Raw genomic sequence first — 26,371 nt, forward strand, 5'->3', positions numbered from 1 at the left:
ATAAGCTCAAACTAACGAAGTTTGAACATATATTTGAAACTGGAACAAGTTGACAGTATAAAATAAAATACTAGAATTTTACATAGGAGGAATCTAGTAAAGTGAAGTCTTAGGTAATGTAAGCACCATGAAATAAATAATTGTCGTGTTTGACAACAAAGTTATTTTGCTAAGAACAAGGTGGTCCTCTGGTTAAAAAGAATGACACAAGAGAAAAAGGTTGGTACAGCTTCTACTTACTAGAGTCATGAGCAGTAAGAAAGTAATAGTAACAGAACTCCTACTGTCACACTGTTTTCAAAAAATGCTGACAGATACAACAGAGAATGAAGTTTCCTCAGTGTTATCATTTCTGCAACTTTGCTAGAACCATGATAACTGGAGAGAGACAAAGACTCTGATTAGAGAAGACCAAGAACACATCTATGCTGAACACCCTAACCCAATGAAAAACTCCCAATGATTGCTGAGTAAATGAAAGCTAAAGACACACCACTGTTGGAAGCCTGGGGCTGTGCATCAGGTCCTGCTCAGACAAGCAGCTACACAGAGCCCAGGACCAAGAATTCTTATCCAAAGCAGATTAGGCAAGACCTGTGCCTATCAGAACCTGAAGAACTGCTGGCCACCCATGAAAAGTTCTGTAGCTGTTCCTGAAAGCTTCCCTTGGCCAGCTGCTTGTCAAGGTGCCAGTACTAAGCCACGCCCTTCTCTCAGAAATGGGCAGCTGCCATGACAGGAGCTCCTGGCACAGGCACAGCTGGACATTGTGCAGTGGTCTTGGTTTGCAAGACACTGGAGCAGATCAGCAAAGAATATGGGAAGTTCACTGCTGTGTGTCATGGTTTCACATCAGTTATTATCAGAAGTGTCCTTCACTAGGCATCTTGCAAATGAGGTGAAAAATTTTGTCAAAATTAGTCTCTGATTTCCTTCTTAAAGTCAGAAGACCTCAAAGCACTTGAGAGCAGCAGCACATGGGAGTTTAAATGTAAAGTGAGTTGCAGCTCGCATGGAGTAAACGCAGGTGCAAGGTGAATTTTTTTAACTTTCTTGGCTAATCTGAAGGTTTGTGTGCTTGGATCCATATCTGAAGACATTTATTTGCTAAGGAATAAGCCTGAGAATTTCTCCTGGTTTTTCCTTAGCTCGGAAGTTGAAGCTGTGATAGATGGCAGATGCTGGGCATTGTTTCCCATCCAGACAACACAGCAAATGACCACTGTCATCACAAAATGGCCCAAGTCCTTACAAACAACATTGATTACTGAAAATAATTTAGAATTACTGCTTTCTTCAGTCTCATTGATCCTGAATGCATATGCACAAAGAGAAGAGCTCCAGACATGCCACTCACAGGTACAACTGTGACCAGAACATTTATTCTGCAGGTGGCTCTTCATCACCAGCACCTGCCTGTGCCAGTTGCCCAAAGGATTATCACAGACTGGTGTCTTCTTACTCACTTTCCAAGCACTTTTATTAATCAAAGTCAGGTCCAACTTCTTCAAAAAGCTGAACAGATCTCAAAGGGTCTGTTTTAAGATTATGGGAAGTTTTCAAACACACCCAGAGAACAACACCTCTTTCCCAACAGCACTTTTGATGAATAACATGAAACAAATCTGCTTCACAGGTTTACAAAAGATAACAGCTTAAGAAACATCCTATTTATCTTCCAAACAGAAGGAAAATGTAGATTTAAAATTTTGCAAGATTAAAGTTTGCAATGAGAACAGCAAGTGAAACATAAAACTCCTCTGAAACTGTGAAATTTGCCACAAAGGTCTAAGGAGAAAGCGCTAACAAACCCTGGCTCAAGGAATCCTAACTACACCATTATTTTTGTTGCAGAAAGCCAATGTTTTTTCATGGCAGAGTAGTTTAGTAAAGCTGGACTAGAAACTGAGCTGAAATATGTTCACCAGTTGCAGGACTAACAGAAAATGATTTCAAACACTCTTGAGAACCACTTGAGTACCAGCCACCAGGAGGACGGACAAAGGTTTATCTTTAAATTTTTTACCCCTCCTACCAGTATCACCTCTGAGTTCTTCAAAGGAAATCCACATATTTCTGATGTTGATGAAATGACCTTTATTTCTTTAAAGTGCAGGGATATTTCATCTGTACGTGAATTCCATGAAAACTGAAAAAAGCAAAATTATACACTGAGGAAAAAAGGCAGTAAATTTGGATTCTTTTCTAATCTAATGATATGAGCAAATACTGAGAGACTGAGAAGCAGAAAAAAGAAACTTATTTACATATTCATTGAGTAATTTGTATAATCAGAAGATTTAAAAGGTCATTACCGGAACACCTGCCTGTTAACAGATGTAGAAGAACGAAGGCCAAAGAACACAGTTTTTATAAAGATGTTGATAGATAAACAGTTGGCAGATCTACAGCTACCTGCTGGGGCAGCATTAGTTCTTTTAGTGAGGCCACTGTTGTGGATGAGGTAAATCTGGAACTCATGAATCCATGCACACAGACTATCCTGTTGCAAAGCTTGCCAGTTGTTCATTGCTCTTAAATGTCAACATTCCAGTTAAGCAGCTTTAACCCAGTTGGGAAGTTTTACATACCAACATCAAGTACGGGTCTGATGTTTGCACTGACAGAGCAGGTAACTTGAAAAAAACCTTACAGTCTCTTACCACGGAAAGAAAACCAGCAGAGTAGATGCTTGTTTAGACAGATGGGAGGTACAGCTTTGCACAAATCTCAATCAAGAATGAAGAGTCTGTCTTAAATTGGCCAAATTGGTTCACTTCAGTGCCAGTGCCCACTCAGTGATACTGGAGACTCAATAGCCATTTGCATAGGCCCACCCTGAGAATCACTTCACTTAATTGTAGATAACCAAGTGCTACATATCCAGGTCCAGGTCTAAGCTGGAGGATGCAACTTCGGTCTGTGGCTGAATTGTTTTCTGGAGATTCCTATTAAATCTCTGTTCCACCCCAAGACAATCTCCTAAACCAAAACAAAAACTAAAGCATCAGAAGCTGTGGTTCTGGCTGAGATAAATTCCTTCACAGCAGCTGGTATGGGGCTGTATTTTGGATTTGTGCTGGAGACAGTGCTGATAACACAGGGATGTTTTAGCTATTGCTGAGGAGGGCTTACACAGCATCAAGGCCTCTCTGCTTCTCACCCCACCCCTGAGGAAGCTGGGAGTGCATCAGCAGTGGGGAGGGGACAGAGTTGGGACAGGAGAACCCAAGAGACTAAAGGGATGTCTCACACCGTATGGCACCATGCTCAGCAATAAACTGGAAGGTTGTGGGGAGGGCACTACTCAGGGACTGGCTGGGTGGTTTTATTTCCCTCTTTTTTCCTCTTTTCCTTACAATTTGAAAAAGTACTATTATTTTTTCTTAATTATTAAACTGATTCTTTTTGACTTTTACTCTTCCAGTCCTTCCCCCATATCAGAGGGGTGGAGGCAGTGAGGGAGCAGCCTGGCTGCTGGCTGGGCTTGAACCACACCATGAGCTCAGATAGGTAAGCTACAGGTATCTCCATTAAGGCAAAATAACATTGTGCAATCAGCATTCTATTACTCCTAGGAGAGCATCTGGTTGCACGAAGAAAATTAAATAAGTGGTTTAGATGCCTGCATTATCTGCATCATTAGTATTAACTTACCAAAATAGCTAAAAATTTTTAAAATAGCTAAATATAAACCAATTTATATATTACTTGAGTCTATGTTGAGTAATATATAAATATATTCATATAAATATATAAATATGTTTAAGGCATTTCCCCCCAGTGTACTGGGTACTGAATCACCTGAATATTCAAATTATGAGGAAGGTCAGGGGAGAATCTGGTCCAGTCCTCAGCAGGGCTAACTCCAAAGCTGTGACATGACGGATGGTCAGAGCCCTCTTTGTCAGCCAAGTTCTGCTCATCTCCAAGGATGAGTACTCCACAGCCTTTCTGAGCAACCTGTTCCAGTTCCATTTCCACTTCCAATTCACTCTCATAATGGTTTTCATGTCCAACAAGAAATTCTCTTGCTCAAGTTGTTTCTGTAGCCTCATATTCTCCTCCAAGTGCATCTCTGGGGAAAGTCTTTCCTTTATCCTCCTGCAGGCAGCAAGAAGCCGCCCTCGTGCAGGTGCCTGTGTGGGTGCAGGATTTGTCCATCGGGAGCAGCTCTTTGCTGAACATCAGGAGATGCCCCTCGGTGTCAGCTGTGGCTCCCAGGTGGTGTCATCTGCCATCAGTCTGAGGCTGCTGCTCACCCTGTCACCAAACAGCCCTGGCCACAGGGCCTGCCCTCAGCAGTGCCACAGCCACAGCTGGCAACCTCACCCTATAGCAGATTATTCTTCCAGTCTGATGGTCCAGCCAGTTTCCCTCTCACCTTCCAAGTCTACCCATCCATCCCATCCCTCTCCAGTCTGGCTGTAAGGATACTGTGTAAGACTGTGTAAAAGTCTTTGCCAAGGACAGGAAACAGGACACTCTGCTCTCTCTTCTTCTACAAAAGGGAGGGGAATCAGGCTGGTTAGGCAGAGTTTGCCCATGGTAAAGCCATGATGGCTGTTCCCAATCACCATTTTGTTCCTCACGTGTCTCAAAACAATATTAATTTCCATAACCCCTGGGAATATGCTCTAGGTCCTCCCAAAGACTGAAGTTACACGAGACCTCAGATTATCTATGATAAAATTATTTGTTTTACAAAAACAAAGATACAAAAATACTGCTTTTACACTCCCCCCAAGAAGACATTTTTATACAGAATAACCCCTTTGCACCTGTTACAAAATCTTTACTATTGCATAATTTCTATACACACTTTTATACATTTCCCTTGCTTTAAATGTACAGAGTAACAGAAAGCAATCTTAAACAATTCCAAAGTTTAAAAGATAAGTTGATAAGTTATTTAAAAAGCAAGACATCTTCCTTCAATTTTCACAACAAAAGCTTCTGTGTGGTCAAGGATTCAAAAACTCATCCAAAATCTTCAGAGATGATTCATACAGGAATCTGAAATGACATAAAACAACGCATAACAGAATTAGAAATGCTAAATGCCAAATCAACCCTCAACTATTTGATTCTCAGAGTACAGCTACCACATGATTGCTTTGACCAGTTAGTCCATATTAGTTTATTAAAAATGCCTTTACAAATTACTTTTGAAATAGCTGGATCCTTTTTCTTTCAACTTTTCCATTTTTCTGCTGATCACCTCTGTCTCTAGAATAACCAACAGCAAAAGCTAGTTTAAATTACTATGTCAATTGAAGCACATTTTCTAATATTTCATCATCTAGTTAAAGAACTCACTCGTTTTCTGCACAGCATAGTTACTCTTTTGTTCAAACACAGTGAAATCCTTTATGGATAATTCATTCTAAGACCACTTTTCATTCTTTTACTTTCTTCATTTCTCCCTCAGTCTTTATAATTTTTCTTCTCACCTGTGGCAACTTTTTTCCAAGCCTGAGCTTTCTATCTTATCGTTATTAGCAGCTGCCTCCTCCAGCTGCCATCACACTCCTCCTAGTCTCGTTCTGACTCTAATCTCTAATGGCATGCTCCTCTCTACAGTGCTACAGCCTTTAAGCCAGGAGGAAACTCCAGTATCAAAGTAAGGTGGTGGTGTAAGGTACTACAGAATTAGGATAATTAGTTAAGTTCTGTGGGTTTAGGCATAATGCTGCTTTGTATAAATTTTATTTTAGTTTTATTCATTTTATTAGTTTAAGGCTAATGATAGATTTGTAATGTGGGACCACTGGCACATTGGGCAACGAGCCATCAATTGGGACAACTGTGCTCCTCCAAAGAGACAAGCTGAAATCAGTTTTACCAAGTACCTTTCTAGGGAGCTTAAAGATGGGTGACAGAGAAATCATACACACAGTTATATACCAAAACAATTCAAGAGCCATTATTTACAGATGCAATGAGAGTGCAATTAAGAATTTGGGACCTAGGTAAATGACAGTACTAAAGAAATATCTTTCAGCACATCCATTAGCTAAATTTGAATTCTAATTTTCATATATCAGAATGCTAATTAAAGTAAGTACACAGTATTAAGTAAAAGTTATTATCCTATAGCACATTAGATTTTACAGAACATGAGACATTTTTCTGTAGCCTCCAAATGACTGCACTGACAGCTTTATCTGCATTTTTTTGTTAGGCATAAATATTTGCATTTTATAAACTGAACTAATGTGTGTGCCATTACTCTTGAGGAAATTCTCTCAATATACAGGACGTTGTCCAGAATTTTTAAATGCACTGAACAGCATTTTTAAAATACAGACCCATAGGACCATCTGACACCACTAACCCAGCTGAAGAGGGAAGAGTAAACTGCAGTGAAAAGTTTTGCTTCTGAATTAGTGCAACAATTCCTTGCATAAGGGCAGCACTTTAATTACCACATCAGACAGCTTTTTTACTTTTACTTTTTCTTTCACTGCTAATTTGTAATAGATTACACCTAAGTCTGAAGTTAAGATGCTGGCACAGAATGCCAAGTCTCTTGGGAAATTAAAGAATGTCACCATTTCCTGGTATACCTGGGTATTAAATAAAATAATCCCTCAAGGAGTTATTAGGAGATAATGCATTCAGAAGCAAAAAATAATATTATTAAGCATGAGTTAAAACCCAGTAATGTATTTTAGCAAGCAGCAGCACAGCACTGTGTGTTAGAGGACCGTCTTCAAATTAATGACCAGAGATCTAGCTTGCAGCATACCATAACTAAAATTTGGTGTTTGGTAAGTGGAGTAGGATGATAAAATAGTTTACAAACAACAGGGCACATTTCAGACCATGTATAATCACATTTTAGCTGTACATTAGCACACAAGCAGCAGAGCACTACAAATGGCATATCACAAGCCACCAGAGGCCCAGCCTAGTCTGACATTCTCTCTTAGCTGTGAAACTGCAAACACTTTTAATTTATCATGCAAAATGTAATCACTGCAGAACTTCCTCCAAACCTCCTTCCAGTATCAATTATTTTACCCTTCGGGAGAGAAAAAATCCCCAACATAACTGTACAAATACAAATCCCCCCCAAATTCTGCAAAGCTGTGTGATAGCTTCTGAACTTTGTTATCATACTACAATTCTGATTCATATAAAAGATCTTTCCATTATCATATTCATATTACTAACCCTTGAATTTTGTCTGCAGCTGTCTCCTGGGTTGGTATTGTACAAAGGCAGCCACTCATATATCACGAAATTAAAACACTGTGTAGCATCTTATACTCTTCATCTGCCCCAACATGTCAGTTGATTTGTCCCAGTTCACTGGGCAGAGACGATCATATAGATTCATAAAGCAATTATCTGTGTTCTCACTGAAATTTATAGTCAGTAGTGCTCTCAAGTGGCAGCAATTATTCACTTTAATGTGCCTATTTATTTAATCATGTTAAGATTCACTTTAATTTCACAGCATTTGCTACTGTCTTGATTAAAAGAAGTGCAAACTGAAACACAATACCCTGCCACTCTTCCTTTTCCAGATAATTATTATTGTTGTTAAAAATATTCTAGTAGGACACTTGGCAACCCAATGTTAAATGATTTCATGGGAAAAAGAATGGGCTTTTGTTTATTTGTGTTTGATTTTGTTTCTAAGCTAAGTCCTGACTAAAGGAGAATTTATTGACAGCCAAGCAACTCTCCCACTTTCCTGTAGACCTCTTTCAGGTAGTGGAAGGGACCCCAGGCCACCATCCTCTGGATAGAGTCACAGCTCAGCCACCAAACATCTCTGTCAAGTCACTAAAATGCCAGAGAACCATGTGCCTCAGGCCAGGGATCCACCAGAAGGGCACACTGGGGAAGTGTTCTCAGGATGGGAGAGCCATGCAAGAAACTATTGAGTAAATGAAGCTGGGCTTTTTGGCTTGTTTGGGAATCTTTGGTTTTGGGGTTTTTTTTATTTTAAAGTCTGTCTACTCTACATTCATTGTTTGACTGAATAGTAAGGATCATCAGTTTCAAGAATGAAAGACTGCAAGGGCCTCTGCATGTTCAGGCCACTAGGGTGCATTACGAATTTTCTCAGTAATTTTGGATTCATGTCCATAACCATAGTCTGCTTTCTTCACATTCTGTATTTGTGCTTATAATGTCTCCTTTGCACACTTTCTGATTCCATGGGCAGTTCAGTAACTAGGCAGAAATCAGATGTTCACAAATTTTAAGACTTAAGCAAGCTTGACACACTTAAGGCTAAAGCATTCATCATGATTCTCTATCTTAGGCAGGCCTGAGATAAATGATGGCAAATACAATGCAGCCAATCACTTTTAAAGAACTTATCACAAAAGACACACTAGATACAACAATTGAAATCCCCCCCAACGAAAAGAGCAAAATAAAATCACCTGTGGAAAGGTCTCAAAGTCGTTATATTCAGTTAATTTTTTACTGTCTGCATAGTTTTGGATTAATATGCCCAATGCCAAAGTGTGGGAGAAAAATCTACTAACAATAGTAACTGGACCATTTGCTTTGTTCTACCCCTGCTGCAAACAGACCTGGATTTCAGAAGTGAATCCTGCAATATGCAGGATCAAGTGATAACACACTCAAATTAAATGAAAAAAACCCCAAGCTAAATATGTAAAGATTGCAATCACAGCAGATATAAGGGCAGGAAATTTAATACTGTGCTGGGCTCAATACCTCCCCCTTTTCTTCCCCAGTATTTTAAACCTTGCAATCAATCACTCAGAATGCTCTAAAAGTATTATGTAAGTAGAAAACAGAGCCAATTATTGCAGAGAGGGGATAGGAGAGCTTAGTGTTCATTTCCCACAGCACACTCACCTTTCAGTGCTGCTGGATTCTCCTGTGCCAGCATCCTTGCATGTTATCAGTTTCCTTTGAATGGCAGGTGCAATATCCTTTAGAATTAAAGTTTTGTGCTTACCTATTTGAAATAAGGTGAGTTGAAATGTTGGACAAAACCAATAATTTATCAAAAAACCAACCCCACCCTTCCATATTTTAATAGAATAACTTTAAACATAAAAGATTGCTTAATGGAAGATTAGATATTAAATTGGATTTTCACTGTCCTGGATTAACTACAGTGTATTTCAATGCAGTACATGAAAAGAAGGAAGGAAAAAGGACAAAAATGTTTTGACTGACCTTTAATTATAATCACAATGCAGACAGTAGCTGTTAGACTAAAAATCCCTTCAATTTCTTCAGAGAGAATGCACTCCATTAATTCATTTAAAATTGACCTAAGGAAAAAATAAAGCAAAAAACTGCTATAAACCATATTTCCTTCAAAATAGAACCAAACAGAACCAAACAGAACATGTCTGTAATTATGTTACCCTGCCACCACAGCTTCAAAGATCATGCAGGACAAAGCAGTGGTGATTGGGTAACTGAAGACTCTGTGCTGCCTCTGGAACTGAGAATATCAGAGTTAGCAGAATGGTAAATTGCTTGGGAAGTAAATAAAGAAGTCTGCAAACAGAAAAAGTTGCTGTTAAGTGAATGAAGAGCTTGTGGTAGTATTTTAGAAAGTCAATCCATGAAAAAACTACTGGTTCTACTGGAATTTAACTCACAGAATTTGTACTGAAATTTCTAACTTGAATTTCTACCGAAGTTTGAAAAAATATGTTCTATGACTACATTGGTTTGCTAGTACCTACTCATGCTTAATTAACATTTTGACCTTAAATGTGTTCCTCATAAATATTAAAATAGATGGTTTTACAATTACAACCCAGTGAAGATCATTTTTAACTAAACATGCCCTGGAACACTTCCAAACAACATTTTAGTTATTGAAACTATGGACAGAATAACGGAACCATGACAGCAACTCCTTGTAAAATACTAACTCAATAAGTATCTTAAGAGATTTTGTCACTTCTAGCAAGAAAGTACTACCAGCAAACTCTAGTGGTGTTTTGGGATATATATCAAGTTAAGAAAAATGAAACAAGAGAGTCACAGATGGGGCCCAGCAACCAAACTAAACTGTAGCAGGGAAGAAGTCAATACTTATGGAATGGAAAAAGTAACTGGTCATTAGTGTTTGTGGTAAAAAAACCAATTTAACTCAGGAGAAATTCTCAAAATCAGAGACAAATAAAAAAGCAAGAGGGATAAAACAGGAGATGAAAGAGATCCATAATCCTCATACTCCTCAGAGCACAGAGCTAAATGCTCTGTGAAGAACTAAAGGGGAAACTGAGAGCAGCAATGTTACAGTAACTTTCCCTAATATATATCAAAATACCTTTAGCAATATTATTATCTGTTATGAAAACTGAACATCATGCATAGCCAATTCTGACCTCAATTGTTCTTCAGGCTTTTATTGTGCTAAGATATCAAAATGGAACATGCAGTTGAGAACTAGTTCAGTAAAAACGCTTTGCAGAAATTCAAATATTGCTTCTAAGAGCTGAGAAAGATGAAAAATCTTTAGCTCTAGAAATAAGCATTATGAAGTTGCTCATGTATTGCATCAGTTTCATTGTATCATTGCAGACTAATGTGACCAAACACTGATTCCATTTCACATTGCTCTTAAATTGCTAACAGACAGTACTGGGATCGGAGTCCTGACTTCATTGTTATCATTGTTTGGGTCACTAAGCACACTCTTAACCTCCATGAGGGAACACTGGAATTTCATTAACCTGTAACAAGACTCACTGCAGCTGCCTTTCCCCACCTCCCTCTGAAAAAGAGTCACATGAGCCTGCAGGCAAAGATAAAATAGAACAGAACAATAAGCTATTTAAAAATACATATAAGGTTTAGAGGTAAGTAATTGGTTCCTACACAGATAGTTCCCTACTAAAGTAAAGGATACTCACACAATTGGACAGATAGTGCCAAGCCTCCCAGTATTATCACTGCTATGGGGATTGAAATTCAGTGCTAGAGACTGACTGGTTAGTACTGAAAATAAAACAGATGCTGCAGAACTCAGATCAAGACAACTGTGAGCTCACAGAGCAGAAGTTCACATCAGATTTCGTAATGTCAAAGGCTTTCATGTTGACATAAAGATTTCTGAAATACTGAATGATTTACTACTGGACTCTGATTATGGCCTATCAATACAGATTTATAAAAGAGCCTTAAAAGTAGTCTCAATTCTGAGGCACCAGTAGAACCAGATGGAAATTATCTCCTGGATCTTTGTCCCAAGAAGATCAATAAGAGAAGATAGATACATTTTTTTCCCAAGTACTCAGAAACAATTTGGCCCAAACTTGCAGTTTTCTCCACCAAGAATGGACAAGATTCACCTTGATCACTACAAGAAAAAGTTTCAGAAGAATTAATGGATTTTTTTGCATCTCTTTTGAAAAGAGATTTGTAAAATAATTGTTTCACTAAAAGAGAACACCTTGACAGAGAGCTGCTGCCTCATGGAAGAACAAGATTTGGATTAGTTGGACTGTTGCTGGACTCCCTGGAGTCTTTTGTTTTTCAAGTTCAATTAGAATTAGAGGATTGAGAAGAAAAAAACACCTCATGACAGTAGAGACAGGGCTATTCAGTGCCTGTCAGATGAGGAAGTTAAGAAGAGGAATTAGTTGTGGTAAGTCGGAGAATGATAGGACTCCTAAGACCCTTTATCATTTAAAACAAGTCTAGTGTGTACAGTCATGCAAAGAAAAATTGAATATGAACAAACTAAGCAAAATGAAATTCAGTTGTGAGAATTTTAGATGATGTTCAGGGCCCCCAATGAATATAGCAAATAACCCTCTCCCTCCCCAGTTTAAGTCTTAAATAACATAAGCTCACTTTTGGAGGCTTTTAGCACTCAGATGCTTTCTATTTTGAATGTTGTGACTTTAATACAGCCATAGGTAGATGTCACCTCGTTGTAAATGTTCAACTAAAGGATTAATTCTATTTCTGGCAGATACTTTATCTCATCTTAATATCTCTGTATTGAGGGGACTCAGCTTTATAAGTATCTTATGAAAGAAGCAAGACAAGAAGTATGATTAAAAAACTCATCATGATTAACAGTCTTGTAAATAAGAAGCACTCTTGCTTAAAAAAATGGACTCAACGCCAGCAATCAATACCTACAAGGCAATATGTCAAGAAGAAGGGATTATGAAATAGTCCAGATAAAATTTAGAAAGCAACTAGTTCTTCAAAATATATTTGAATTTAGAAATTAAAATTTTATTGGCAACATATAAGCTGTTCTATATTAGCAACAACCTTGGACAAATAAATATACAAACATTTACCTGACAACATTAACTGACTTCATAATTACAGCCATTAAACTGCTTGAAAGAGGGGGAAGGTCTGAAATAGTCTTTGGTATAGTCAAGTCTTTTTCACTGGAAGCCTAAAAAAGAATAAATCAACAACTGTTATAGCTCAAGAAAGAATACTGTATTTCAGTAATTACACTAACCAGAACCTATCCTTAAATAATTAGAACATTCACAAGTATTCTTTGAATAGCTTTAACCCAACTGTGTTGTGTCCAAATAAACTAATTTAAATCAGAAAGACTGAAATTAAACCAAATGAACAGTATTTGTACCAAGGCAAATATTCTCTGCAGTTGTTCTCACCAGAAGTTTCATTTAACTACACCGGTGGTCACTCTTTATAAAGGCACAGCGTATCAAACACAAATGAGTCCCCTCTGTGGCTTCAAGTTGAAGCATGCATCTGTGATTTCTAAATACAACTTCAGTGACAGTGATTTTCTGAATACCTGCTTTTTTTGGTACAAAGTACTGAATTGCATGAAAAATACTTAGTTTGAACTGAATTTTGATTTACAATAACCTGGAGGCAGGGAAAACCCCAGCTCAGATGAATGACTGGAATGAACACTCAATCTGTGAATCTCCAGTATATTCAAGCCCATAAATGTTTCCTCTGCATCATCTGTAAAGAGCACCTGTCACCCCACAGCCTCTCAGCTGACACATTAATGTCTGCAGGTAAACATCTGGTACTGTTCCAGTGCCTCCTGTAACAGAACCTTGAAAGTCACTCTGTGGTACTTTCTGGCAACTGTTTCTTGCTCTGTTTCTGACACATCCAAAGCCCACAGCAAAAGTACAGCCTCTGCTGAAGAGCCTCTGCTCTTCCTTGTTAGTTCTCAAAGCTTCCAATCTTACCAATCGTATTTGATCCTAACACTACCTGCATTAGAAAAATGGGGTGGGGAATGTGGCCCTTCTCCTTCAAGGACAGTCATGGTTACTTGGACTTTCAGAACATGAAATAACCTCTGTCTACACATTCTTTTCAGTATTAGAGATTCTTTCTTTGCTTTCCAAAGCAACTCAGATATTTGGAAATCCTCTGCACAAAAAGCAAGGGAACTAAAAAAAGATGCAGCACATGAAATGTCTCTGTATCGAAGCAGAGAATGCACAAGTGATCAGTGCCAAGCAGGGCATTAGCCTGCTTTGAAACAGAACCTTATGGGGCCATTCCAAGAATAGGGAATGGGAATCTGTCACACATCAGTGGTTCACTTCCTAAGCTCCCTAATGCTGGGTGAGATGAAGTGAGGTAGGTTCAGAAGCCCCTGCCCTCCTCCTTTCCCTGAGCTCTAATTGCTGAACAGGACATTGTAGGTGTGGAGTAAGCCTTTGACCAGTTTGTGTCCACAGCCTCGGCTGTGTCCCCTTCTCAGCCTCTTGCCTACCCACAGCCTTATTTTTTTTGAGTGAGGGTGAAGGGAAGAGGGAAACCTTGACATTCTCCAAGCTCTGCTCAGCAGCAGCCAAAACAAACTGGTGTGTCCTCAACAGTGCTTTGGTCACAAATGCCAACCACAGCAGCACAGGGACTGTGGGGAGGAAAGCTGACTCCTTCCCAGCCAGACCCAGTATAAAAACACATAGAGGAAATATCCCGGAATCATGTTGCTAATCTCCAACACTGCCTAACTGCTAAGTTCTCCTGTCAGAGGCAGATACTGAAATAGGTATCAGAACAAGTCTGTTCCTACACAGCTCTAGTCGGAAATCTGAGAGATGAACTCTAATACGAAATTACAGCAAATAAAATTTCCTGCTTGTTCCATGACAACACACACAAAATCCTCATCTGCAGTACAAAGATCAATTTTCTGAATAAAGCTCTGTCGTTCCAACATAACATTTAAAAAGCAGAAAGTGTTAAATAGAAACAAGAAAATCAGGATTAACTTTACCTTCTGTAGCACACAATTTATCTCTGCTACTATTGCAGCCAAGAGAATGGAGAGTACACCCTGGTGAACTGTTGGGAACGAGGAATGCCAGCACTGCAGTGCATGGATGAATTCTCCAAGAGACATCTGAATAGAGTGAATCAACTAAAACCAAAAAGAAAAGCACATCTTTTTTTTCAGATTGCTTGAGTATAATAACTGAAATACATCAGCAAACCTCTCTGTGAAGAAACGCAGACCACACCTTGAAAGCCTTTGAGGTATTCTAGTCACTTGGGATCAGAGGGGGAATCAGCAACGTTTGGGAAGTCTACTCACAAATTTGAGAGAAACTAACAAAGCAATGGTTGTTACAAAAAAGAACAATGTTCTTCAGAAGTCCTGAAAAGTGGATCATCAAATTTCCCATAGTGATCTACCCATTTCACTACTATCTAGGATCTGCTTGAAAAAAAACAAGTCAGTCAACTTTTCTGTGAAGACGTGAGATTTTCAAGAATTTTAGAACATCATACATATTTTGAAGTTCATATCATTCAGGCTAAAAGAAATAAATAATAAAGAAAACTTTTCCCCCTCCAAGATCATTATATATATAAACAAATCCTTTGCTCTGGATTGAGAAAGTTCATCTAATTGCAGGTAAGATTAACAACCTAGAAGTACTAGCACAGTCCAGGATCATTGGCAACAGAATGTTCTGCAATTTACTGGTTCTTCTGTCATGACGAGACCAAAATGGACAAAAAAAATTGGTAACAAGAAAACTTAGAAAATTTAACTGAAAATTTAATCACGTGTCTCCTTAAACAGTCGGTAACAACCTCAAAAAACACATTTGCATAAAAATTATGGATTCATCTACACATTAGGTAGCAATTTAAACTGTAATATGATACCTGAATCCCTTCTTCCTGTTGTTTCTTGAGTCTACGTGCCACACATTCTAAAATTTTCTGAAAGACGTTCAGTAGACTGTGGAAAAGATTTGTCACTTCATCTGTCTCAGTATTCTGAGTTAAAGAAGCTTCAATAATTTCTTTTAGAACACACAGTAACACTGGAGCACAAAAGCCACCTCTGTCTAGAGAAAGAGATAAATACCATAATATAAAAGCTGTAATATTCATCAGGTACAAGCTTAGAATGAAACTTAGATACAACAAATAGTGATAGTTTACAAGTGTAGACAAGACATTTAGTTTCTGAGCACCCTTAGCTGCAATTTTCACACAGTTCAATTAATATTTTAAGTATGAATCCAGTGTTCCTTCCAATCCCTGAAAGTCAGGGATTAAGACTGCTAATACAAGAAAAGTCAGTTAAGTATAAATGCAGATGTTGCTATTAGTACAAAATATGGTACCTGTTTGCATAATCAGAAGAGCCATTTCTAAAAGGTGTGCTTGAAATGTGAGATTTCCCAAGCCCACCATTATGACATCTTTACATACTGTCAGGTAGGCCTAGAAGAGAGGTGCAAAATTATATGAAACCATTCAGTAAAAGTAAAGTAACCATTCAGTAAAACTTAATAAACCCATGAACTCTTAGCCAAGGTGCCCTGAGAGCTGGTGTATCTAACTGGAGTTACTCAGTTCACACCTGCTGAAGAGCACAAATTCCAACCAGTCCTCCAAATGCTTCCATTGCCCCTTCTGACAGTAAATGGTTTCTCAAAAGGCACTAAATCCTCTCTTTTTTACTCAGGCTCAGATCAAAGGCATTGATACTTAACATCTATTGAGGCAATATATGACATCTCTACCTGCCCTGAATAGCAAAATTAAAATCATCAAATAAAAAGAGCTTTTCCCTACAGAGACACACAGATGTTACATACTAAACAGAAGTCTAGACTTGCAGAGAACTTTGAATCAGTCTGTGTATATGTCAGCTGAGTTGTTCAAGGACCCTGACAATGACTACAGTTAGCCAAATCTTCCCTTTCACCAAAATCCGGTGAAAGCTCAGTGCTAAAATCCACCTTGAGTTAAATGGTATGTCAGAGGAATGCAACAGAAAACAATTCAAAACTAGCTAAAACTCCATCCACATTATATTGTCAAATGATTTCTTTGAAGGGCAAATCAAGATCAGGGGTAAGGGACACTGTTAAGTGATGACAAATGCCATTGCAGTTTGTTTGCATACACATTGCTACATACAGCTTTTCACATTGAAAGCAGCTTGATTTATAAGAATCCTCTAACCTGGATAATTAATTCAGAAACATTACTGTGTATTGATATACCATCCTCTTGATCACTTGCTAGTATAAAAGGTACAACTTGACTTTCTATCCAAGCACCTGTCTCGTTCAGAAGTGAAAGGTAATCTTCTCCTTCTTCAGAAAACTGAAAAAAAAAACAAAGGGAAGTTTACCAAATGCCTTTCCAGTTGTTTTGGAATTTCCTTATACTGTCAACTGGAACTCCAGCTTATTTTGGAAAGCTATAACCATACCTTGTGCTGAAGATGAATACTCAACCTGCAAAAGAGGCTGAAAGCTCTTAGGCTAGTTGCTTGATTCCAGCCACCAGAATCTGCTCCTTTCAGAACTGATCCAAGAACCCTCTGAAATATCAAGGTGTACATTTATATTTTTCAGAAAATCCTTTCAAAGGTTTCTTTCCTCAACAGCTTTGAGCAAAAGGTTAAAAAAAACCCCCAAACCCATAAAAACAGCAAAGCACCAACCCCAAAAAAGCAACAAGCGTACTTCAATTACTTCCATTTTGCAATGCCATAACTGATTTTCAGACTATTCCTTATTTGTATATTCTGAAAGTCAGGTCCCTTAAAAACACTCACCACTAGATCACAAAAATTTTGAGACACCTGAAACGGAGAAGTTGGTTAAAATCTGCCATCTATAAACAATTCTGAACTACTATACTTCTAGTTCAGAGTATTTGTTTGAAGTACAAATCAAAAGGAAAACCTTTCTACAAAGGGGGACGGGATCATGAACTTCATTTATTTGTTCTTGCAGGCCTTTAGTTTGACTCAATCAATATATGGTTATGCACTTATTTCATAAGCACTGTTTATGGTATGGAGAAAACTACCTTTGCAGCACCGAGGATTTTCAAAAGCTTCTTCAGTTTCTTTTTAGGAACAGAAAGGAGGCAACCACGATTGACAGGATGAGTCAATAAATACTCAATGTAATCAACTGCTAAGTCTGGTTTTGATTCATGTGTTACGTGGATGCGTACTCGACGTTCACATGTTTTAGTATTCTAAATAAGAAGGAAGCAAAAAACCAGTACAACTCTGTTAGTATCTGACTTTAGAACCAATTTCAAAGCAGAATAATATAGCATTAAAAAGTCTTATTCTATTAAAAAAAAGCATGATGCCTTAATGCAGTCTGGCAATTCCTTAATTCCCTGTTGTATGCATATACACACCTTTGTTGGGGTGAGTGTGTCAGACAGCCAATCACAGGCTAATTCCATAACGTGCCCCACTTGACCCCAGCGACACAGGCAGTCGATCAGGGTAGAATATTTGCTTTTGTCAGCTCCACTGTCGATATTTCTGAGTTTGGAAATCACACCACAACTTAAAAGAAAATAGACAACAAGATGTATTAACTTTACATCGATAAGTGCAGAAAAATCCAAAGAAAAACAATTAGTACAATACAAACAAAGGATTTACCAATGGCTTAGACAGACGTGAACATCACAAATTTTACTAACTTAACACAGTATTGGCTTAATTTATCCAAATGGGCATTTAATACATCAAGTTGTCAAAAATTAACAAATATAGCCAACAAGAAATTTCTTGTCATTCACAGTTTGGATTTCAAAACAGTACCTGAACGTAGGAATAGCAGCAGGGGGCATAAAGGATGCCAGAATAACCAATGGAGTCATGCACCGCTCATCCTAGGATAAAAGAATTACATTCTATGACATAAATGTACAGGCACACACATGCAAGCAAAACCAAAGAGTAGTACTGAAGAAGTATGATTAAATTTTCTCAGATTAAGGATTTGCCTTTTTCACTACAAATGGAACTGAAAGGAGCTCAAAACAATATGTGGCTTGCAACCTGAAATGTCTGATTCCCATTCTTGGAGGTCAATTATTGATTATTGTATCCTTCAGCTTTCTGACAAACTGCCAGAATAACTACCATGAATAGTTATGACTCCATTAGGTTAATAATCATTGCAAAAGAAATAACAGCTCTACCTTACTTTTTTTCCCAGTAGTGACTAATGTTTAATTGCACAACCACGACACCATCAAATTCCTCTCAAGTAACCAGTGCCTTAAATGAATATTCATTCACATCACAAACTTATTAAAGGACTCTAAAGAAAAGGGTTCTTATGTAACAATGGTAATCTTTAATGGACTATTATTCATGACAATATGTCATAATACATGGTCTAGGCCACAACAATCTCACTCAGGTTATATAGAAACCAACCTATGTTAAGAACTCTTCAAATATCATTTATTTCTATGTCCAAGCTTCATGAAAATAGCGAAATGAAATTATCACCTACTTAGCAATTCCAAGATCTAAAACCTTTTTTAAAGCTCATATTTTTAAAGGAACATTTAAAATGTATTTGTAGCTTTTTTAGGAAAGAGACAGGCTGCTTCTGTATGTTTGTAGCCTTTTAGGAACTAAGCCTCTGATGACAGTTCCTTTTAAATCCAAGCTGCTTACTCGCTATAAGAATATCAAAGTCAAAGAGGTTGCTTGCTAAAGCTGGATCTTGTCTGTTCACCAGACCCTTTCAGAAGGGATGCTACATCCTCTACCAAAATAGATTTGGAATGCCTTTGACAACTTCCAAATGCTTTCAGGGTAGAGACCATTTGGTGTATCTGTGCTGCAGAATATTACAGAGCAATGAACTGCTTTTCACTCCCTGATTATCTAAAGCAAAGTTGCAGTGGAACAGCCACCATAATTCACGGTGCTTCAGCATAAAAGCCATCAACTAAGAAAAAGACATCCAGCAGATAATCCTTCCAAATGCACTCTGGGTGCAGCAGCCACTATTGGCCACTCTGATGATGGCATCCTCCTCAAGAATAACACTAAAACAATTACAGCAAAGAGACTGACAATTTGAAAATGACTGATTTTAATTAACTTAATTAATTGCTTGTATCAAACCAAAGCAATAAGTAAGAGCATCATCAGATCATTGGAGAGTAGATTCAAATTAGCAGAAACCTCAGAATCACAGAATGGTTTGGGTTGGAAGGGACCTTAGAGATGATCTTATTCCAATCACCCTGCCAAGGACAGGGACACCTTGCACTAGACCAGGTTGTTCCAAGCCCCATCTAACCTGGTGTTGAACACTGCCAGGGATGGGGCATCCACAGCTTCTCTGGACAACCTGTGCCAGTGTCTCACCACCCTCACAATAAAGAATTTCTTCCTAATATTTAATCTAAATATACTTTATTTTAGTTTTAATCCATTCCCCCTTGTCCTGTCACCACGTGCTCTTGTAAAAAGTCCCTCTCTGTCTTTCTTGCAGGCTCCCTTCAGGGACTGGAAGGCTGCAATTAGGTAACCCCAAAGCCTTCTCTTTCTGGGCTGAACAATCCCAATTCTTTTAGCCTTCCCCTTTAGGAGAGGTGCTCCATCCCTCTAATCAGCTTGGTGGCCATCCTTTGGACTCACTCCAGCAGGTCAGCAGGACACATTTGGCTTTCTGGGCTGCAAGTGCACTCTGCCACCTCATATTCAGTGAAAAAGGAGCCTCAGCTGCTTTGGTTGTAGCTGAATCGTAAGAAGTGGTGCTGGTGGAAGAGTCTGGGCGACAGTGGGTAGAAAAACATATGGACTCTAATGGACACTGAGTATTTATTCTACAACAGCACATTTGCATTTACTGTTTTCCCAAAGTTCCAAAACATTCAAAAGAATAAAACCCTAGAAAAACCTTACAAGGAGAGCAATTTATTGCATCAGTATTTCTGAGCTGACTATTTAGATAATGGTTCATTTGTCAGACACTGCAGCTGGAGAATAGTTTCTATCCATTTGTGGGATTCCAAGAAACTTGCTGTTGTTTGTGGTTTATAGCAACAATGAAAAAGAATACTTAATGCCATAAAAATAGATAAAAGACATAAAACATGAAAGCATCTGAAGAAAATACAGGAAAATCTAGGCTTTCTTTACCTGAAATACTTTAAAATATTCAGGAAGTACAGAAGCAAACTTCCTGATAGCATAATCTTTGGCATCTTCATTGTGATCTAGTGCTCTGTAGATACTTCTCCAGAGTATTACAGTGATCTCCAACAAACTTGCCATGCTGGCCACATCATTTACTGACAGCACATTATCCAACACCTGAAATACAAACACTTAGATGATATTACCCTTTTCAAATAGAAATTTAAGTTAAAATAAGGCTTAAAAAAACACTGAAAATCCTTCTAGTCACTTTACAAAGGCATTGTGGTTGCTGTAGACCATGAACTCCACAATTCAGTCTTGCTCTCTCTAACTTCACATATCTTACAATGGTAATTTAAAAAATAATTTAACTGCAAAACCAAACCACTTTATAATCAGTACTGGAATTAGGCAAGTATTAATTTAAAATATGCTTCATATTCCTTCTATCTTATTCTAGCTACTTGACCAAATTTCTGCTATCACAAGACATGAAAACCCAATAATGGCAGTTCCCCCCCTTGCAGTACCACAGATGCCCAAGGGCTTTCCTTTAGACTTCTGTCATATCATTCACTGCCTATGTCTCAAGCACCACTGAAAAGAAGTTACCAGAATTTAGCATAAAGTGGACTTTCTTACACTTTTGTTCTCCTTTTCACTTCCATCTTCATCATCATCATCATCATTCCCACTATCATGAAGACTCTCCTTCCTTGCTTTCTGGATGCAGGCATTCAAGCAGCGCCGAATAGTGAGCATCAATTTAGCTACATTTAAACAGAAGAGAAATAAATTAGACATTTACTATTTGCTAAGAATTATGCTAATAAATGCTTCTAATTATAATGCTGGAAAGCCAGTATGAAAAAGTAGGCAACAGAACCAGAAAGAGCTAGGAAAGAAAGGAGAAAAATTTCTTGTAAAGGAAATGGAAAAAACATGAACATATTTTATATCCTCAAGTCTGAAGAAGAAATGGCAACATTACATCAGGTTCTGTACTTTTATTGTTAAAACAGTATACTAAAAAAAACCCCAAAAAAACCACCACCTTATCAAATCAGAATCAGAGTAAGCTCCTAGAACTCCTACATTTAATCTGGCTGAACTGTTAACTTAATGAACCACATTCAAGAACACATTCCCTCCTATGTCAACTCCCATTCCCTTCTATGTCAATTTCCATTCTTTGGAAAAGATGTCATAGCCCAACCATTGCACTCCTGAACAAGGAGCTCAGCTCTAGAAAAGGTGAAAGGGTTATGCCCACTCTGGTGGAAGTACAAGGTGATTCCATAACTGTGATTTCATAACTACCTTATCAAGGTGATCAGCTGGGAGGCAACGGTTTGGGCATTTCAACCAAGTCACTCCATGCTGATTACTTGGGTTTTATCAGAACTCCTCTGAAAAAAAATTTTCCTGATTTTACTTGGTTCAATAGCACTTTTCCAAAAAGCAGTGACATTCTGGGCAGTACATGCCCTCTTCACTGAAACTTTCTGAAGGAGGACTTTTTAGATTTTCTCTGAGCAACTTGAAAATATTGATCCATAAATCCCACATAACCAGATTATCCGATGTAAACATTTTTTCAGTTTCTGTAGAATCTTTCACATGAAGTTCTCAAATCACTTAAGGCACCAGGGTATTTTGCTACCCTATTTCTACATAAGAAATAGGTATCAACTGAGATAGTTTTAAGGTATGTGTGGGGAGAAAGGGGAACAGAGGGACCAGGTACCACCACTGGCTGGAGTGTACAGTACAGCATCTAAGAGCAGAAATGAAAAGCTTTGATCTCCTCATTGTTGAAGAAGATGATGACTTTGCCAGCAGTGCTTATTGCTGGTGTCCTGAATTTCAGAAACTACGAACTAGTATTATACTAAGACCAAAAAATCTAGCAAAAATGTACCACTGTTACAGGAAAAAGAAAGAAAATAATTTACATGGTGTGGTATCAGTAATTCCACAAACTCACAAGGTTTTGCACTTTACCTATATTGGTGGGGGCAGTAAATTCATAAGCGTATTGATAGAACTTCCTGGCTGCTGCTGGATTCATCTGGATCAGAGCGACACAGCGCTCACACCACACATCCTCGGGCTGGTTAATGGGGAAGAAGGAGTTCATCAGGAGGTTCACGATGCGCCGCGACACAGGCCGAGAATCGGCTTCAAGGCGAGACAGAAGATGCTCCATGGGACAGATATTCCAGAACTTTTTAAAGTGAGAAAAAGATATTAAAAGGAGTTTTAAAAAAATAGAGGAAAAAACCATCACCTTCATCAAGTGATTTCCATGTCAATGGTCTAAACAAGTATAAGGAGCATTTACCAGAAAAACATGAGCATTTTTTATATTTACTGAACACCAACATGTACTGGAGGTCACATTCTGCTGCAATAATGTTATTTTGCTGTTCTGATGTTTCTGGTTTTCTAAATTTCCTCATATCTCTGACTCACTGGCAAAATTGTGGTTCAAGCAATTTCAGTTCAATATGTATGCAATACTAATGCAATTCCATAGATACAGGGAAGAACTCTACAAGGATATCACAATAAAATACAATTATTTTTCATTATGTGCCATGTTTCATATTCTCCTTACAGGACAAAGTAGGACCAAACTACTTTCAAGTATTGTATACACCTTAAAAACCTGTATAGATCAACACCCTTTCCAAAACCATCCCAAGCCCTACATTACTAAATACTGAATGCATCCCATTCTTAGCCGAGCTCTAGTTTATTTGTAACACAGAAGTCAAAGGCTATGAAATTCAGAAAGACTACACAGATGTTATGCCAGCAGTAACACTACATTTGTAATTTCTCTGAGAAGATTCTGAATTAATTATGCTGGACAATTTCAAATTAAAACAAAAAATCAAAAAGAAAGTATTTTTCAATGCCAAGAAACCTATTTGACTCTTGAGTAGCAATATTTGCAGCAGTTCATTACCCTGCAAATTCAAACTATGGACGCCCCTATTAGAACTGCCATAAAGAGTAAGTTTGAAGTGATCCCAGGACTTAGCAGAGATACATATTACAGTTTTTAAATCAATAGGAAGTTACTGAAAAACATCTAACACTTACTACGATTTTTTTTTCTTTATGTAAACCTGATCCTTCCTTCCCACCAAAAATTCCTGACACTGAGAATTATCTTTCTTCTCTGTCTTTAATGGCAGTGAATTCAGAATAATTCACAAACCAAGTGACCTCAGCCACTCCTTGTATGGCTTCCCCCCTAGACCCTTCATCTTCTTCACAGCTTTCCTTTGGATGCTTTCTAATAGTTTTATGTCTTTATTGGGCTTAGCAAGGACAAAAACACAGCTAAATTAAAATATAAAATTGAAATTAAGAAACTATTAACAGTAGAGAGTGGAATAAGAGCTCAAAGGTGCTATAATGTAATGCTTGTGGCTGGAAAGTATCACCCTAAATAAGACTCCACAGCAGAACATAAAATGCATTCAAAATTACTATAAAAAGACACCAAAATCCCGAGGGATGTGCCCACAAAATACAGACATTACAAAAACAGGAGAATCAAAGCAAAAAAGCTACTGGGGAAAGGTGTTAAGCATTTAGAAGAGTCCTGCCCTGAGCTGGGCAGCCAAGGGAAGTGTGGTTGTACCACTGCTCTGCCCCACACATCCACAGAGAGAACAAGGGCCCACAGAGTACTCAAGATACCACAAATCTAAGAGTATCACTACAGCAAAGCAGGTATTTCTTTCCTTTTAGGAACACCACAGCAGTCTCAAAATGTACTTTTTTTTTTTTTTAAATAAATGCCTTGATTTTGTTTCCTTGCTACTTATCAAGCATCACTTGTCCTACCTTAGCAGCCTTGGTAGCCTTCACTTTCAGTAGCATATCCACAAAAGCCACCCGCACTTTCTCGGAATTGTCATGAAGACTGTGTTTGGTTGCAGGCAGGAGATGTTCCAGCAGTGGGTGACTTAGCTTGTTCTCCAAAATTATTGGTAGGCACTAAAAAAACCAAAACCAAATACAGAAAGAGCTGAAAAATAGTTAGCTAAAAATTGTTGAAGAGGACCACGACATTTCTCAGGTTAAATAAAGCAGGGACAGATACTGTGAATGCTTATTTTTCTTGTAATACTTCAGTAAAAACTGCTTTGATTATTTCAAATTTACAGTGAATTGTGCTCAGTGAACTCACTTCAGCTGAATCAGATCTACACGGAGACCATGGTCTTGCCCTCTACCTGAGGGCACACTGTATAGTATCAGCTCTCTAAAATACACTGATTTCAAATTAAAAACACATCTATTTGTTACCAATTTGTTTTTAAATTAGCACTTTCTGCTTATCCAGTATAGCTCCCCCATGAAGCAGTAGTGGAGCAAGTGAAGATTAACAGGACGACAGCTTCAATTTAAGGTTGAACTGACACAGACACAAAATCTTCAAGTGAAAATGCTGCTTAGGGAGTTCATTTTTCTGTCCGAGCTATCAGTTATTTCTCACATGCCAGAAAGATGTAGATGAACTAATTCTAACATATTGAGCAATGCAGAGGAGGAGGCATCCCCAGACAAACTGTGGAATTACATCCATCCAAACCTCAGACACACAAAGTGGAGTACAAAATCCTAATTGTGCATGTCTTGGGGTGTGTTAAAGCCAGTGACATAGGAACATCCTGGAACCTGTCTATTTATATTTTCAAGCCTAACCATCATTTCTAATAGCTAAAAAAACTAAATTATCGGGTCCAAACTGTGTGTGTACAACTGGAAATTCAAAATGGTTGAGTCAGAAAGCAAATCAGTTACTATTTTAAAAGGCATTTTTGTATTTCAAACATGGCTTTTATGAAATGTGCAAGACTTTCATGTATTAGGAATTCTACTGCCTAAGACGTTTAGTAGAACAAGTAATGTCCTTGATTTAAAGTGGCCTATACTAGAAACCTGTACATCAAATAAAATATAAAAATGACAATCATGATTTTAAATTTAGAAAAACATTTACTTTAAAAACACAGCATCGAACATCAGCAGATGTTATATCACATGCCAGCTCTCCAGTTATCTTTTTTAAAAGATCAGCAAGAATTGTCGGAGGAATCATCTCCCAGTATTTGGATGTTATCTGAGTAACTCCAAGTATCCCTGTAGAGCGGACAACTGGATGAGGATCTTCTAAGAGACTCTAAAACAAACAGAAGAAGAATACTGTGAGCATATGGATTATTGTAGCTCTACTGCTGTTTGACATGAGCCTATCATAAACAAAATGCATTCCTTTTAGTAATTATGAAAATTGTCATACAATAAAAGAACTGTAATATTAATAGTCCCTCAAGGCATTTTATGATAAAGAAACCAAGGAAATTTAAATCAGAAGCAAAATTAAGATAACTATTGACCAACTTTTTAAATTGGGCTTTTGAATTTTTTTTTTAAATAAATCAAGTCTTGCATTTGTGACTTAATTAAGAATATTTAGACTTTTACTTATATGAGTCTACACTGATCACTGCTCCTAGGAAATGACAAATAAACTCTGAAATTCATTCAATTATCTGATGTTTACTCAAGAATCCCCAAAGATTTTCTTAATGAAAACACTATGTCCATTCTCACCCATCTAGACTGGTACGGAGATTTTTAGGTTATCTCCATTATACTTAATTTCAGAAGCATTTAGTAACACAGTACTGAACTTTCATTGAATGCTTCCATAGTAACTATGAAGCTCTCTCCCCCAGTCCAAGGTTAAATAAGGATCAAGATCCATTATTCATGTGTTCAATCTTTCAAAGGCATCTCTCATTCACAGATTAATGAGTTACAAACCAAAATATTTTCTTTTGAGAGTTTAAAGTGGTAGATAGCATCTGCAGAAAACATACTACAGAAATTTAAAATATTAGTTTATTTTTGTATTTTCTGCACCACAGAACTCTATTTCCC

The 26,371-nt window shown here is 37.8% G+C and overlaps 1 protein-coding gene across 5 annotated transcripts in view; it reads right to left on the reverse strand.

Moving 5' to 3' along the window:
* Positions 1-2,254: 2,254 nt before the first annotated feature.
* NCAPG2 (non-SMC condensin II complex subunit G2) overlaps positions 2,255-26,371 on the reverse strand; it is a 47,655-nt gene continuing 23,538 nt past the window's right edge. For all 5 annotated transcript variants that reach the window (XM_017728916.1, XM_017728917.1, XM_017728915.1 and 2 more), the window contains 17 exons: positions 25,428-25,607; positions 24,266-24,418; positions 22,406-22,628; positions 21,044-21,171; positions 20,402-20,575; positions 18,053-18,123; positions 17,638-17,791; positions 17,293-17,466; positions 16,688-16,798; positions 16,435-16,578; positions 15,588-15,687; positions 15,121-15,305; positions 14,222-14,365; positions 12,282-12,385; positions 9,178-9,275; positions 8,851-8,953; positions 2,255-5,016 (listed from right to left, as the gene is read on the reverse strand). In XM_017728916.1, coding sequence (XP_017584405.1) covers positions 4,965-5,016; positions 8,851-8,953; positions 9,178-9,275; positions 12,282-12,385; positions 14,222-14,365; positions 15,121-15,305; positions 15,588-15,687; positions 16,435-16,578; positions 16,688-16,798; positions 17,293-17,466; positions 17,638-17,791; positions 18,053-18,123; positions 20,402-20,575; positions 21,044-21,171; positions 22,406-22,628; positions 24,266-24,418; positions 25,428-25,607 — 2,298 coding nt within the window. In that variant the 3' untranslated portion in view covers positions 2,255-4,964. The remainder of the gene's footprint in view (positions 5,017-8,850; positions 8,954-9,177; positions 9,276-12,281; positions 12,386-14,221; positions 14,366-15,120; positions 15,306-15,587; positions 15,688-16,434; positions 16,579-16,687; positions 16,799-17,292; positions 17,467-17,637; positions 17,792-18,052; positions 18,124-20,401; positions 20,576-21,043; positions 21,172-22,405; positions 22,629-24,265; positions 24,419-25,427; positions 25,608-26,371) is intronic.

This window comes from Corvus brachyrhynchos, unplaced genomic scaffold (genome assembly GCF_000691975.1).
Source record: "Corvus brachyrhynchos isolate BGI_N302 unplaced genomic scaffold, ASM69197v1 scaffold52, whole genome shotgun sequence".
NCBI lineage: Eukaryota > Metazoa > Chordata > Aves > Passeriformes > Corvidae > Corvus > Corvus brachyrhynchos.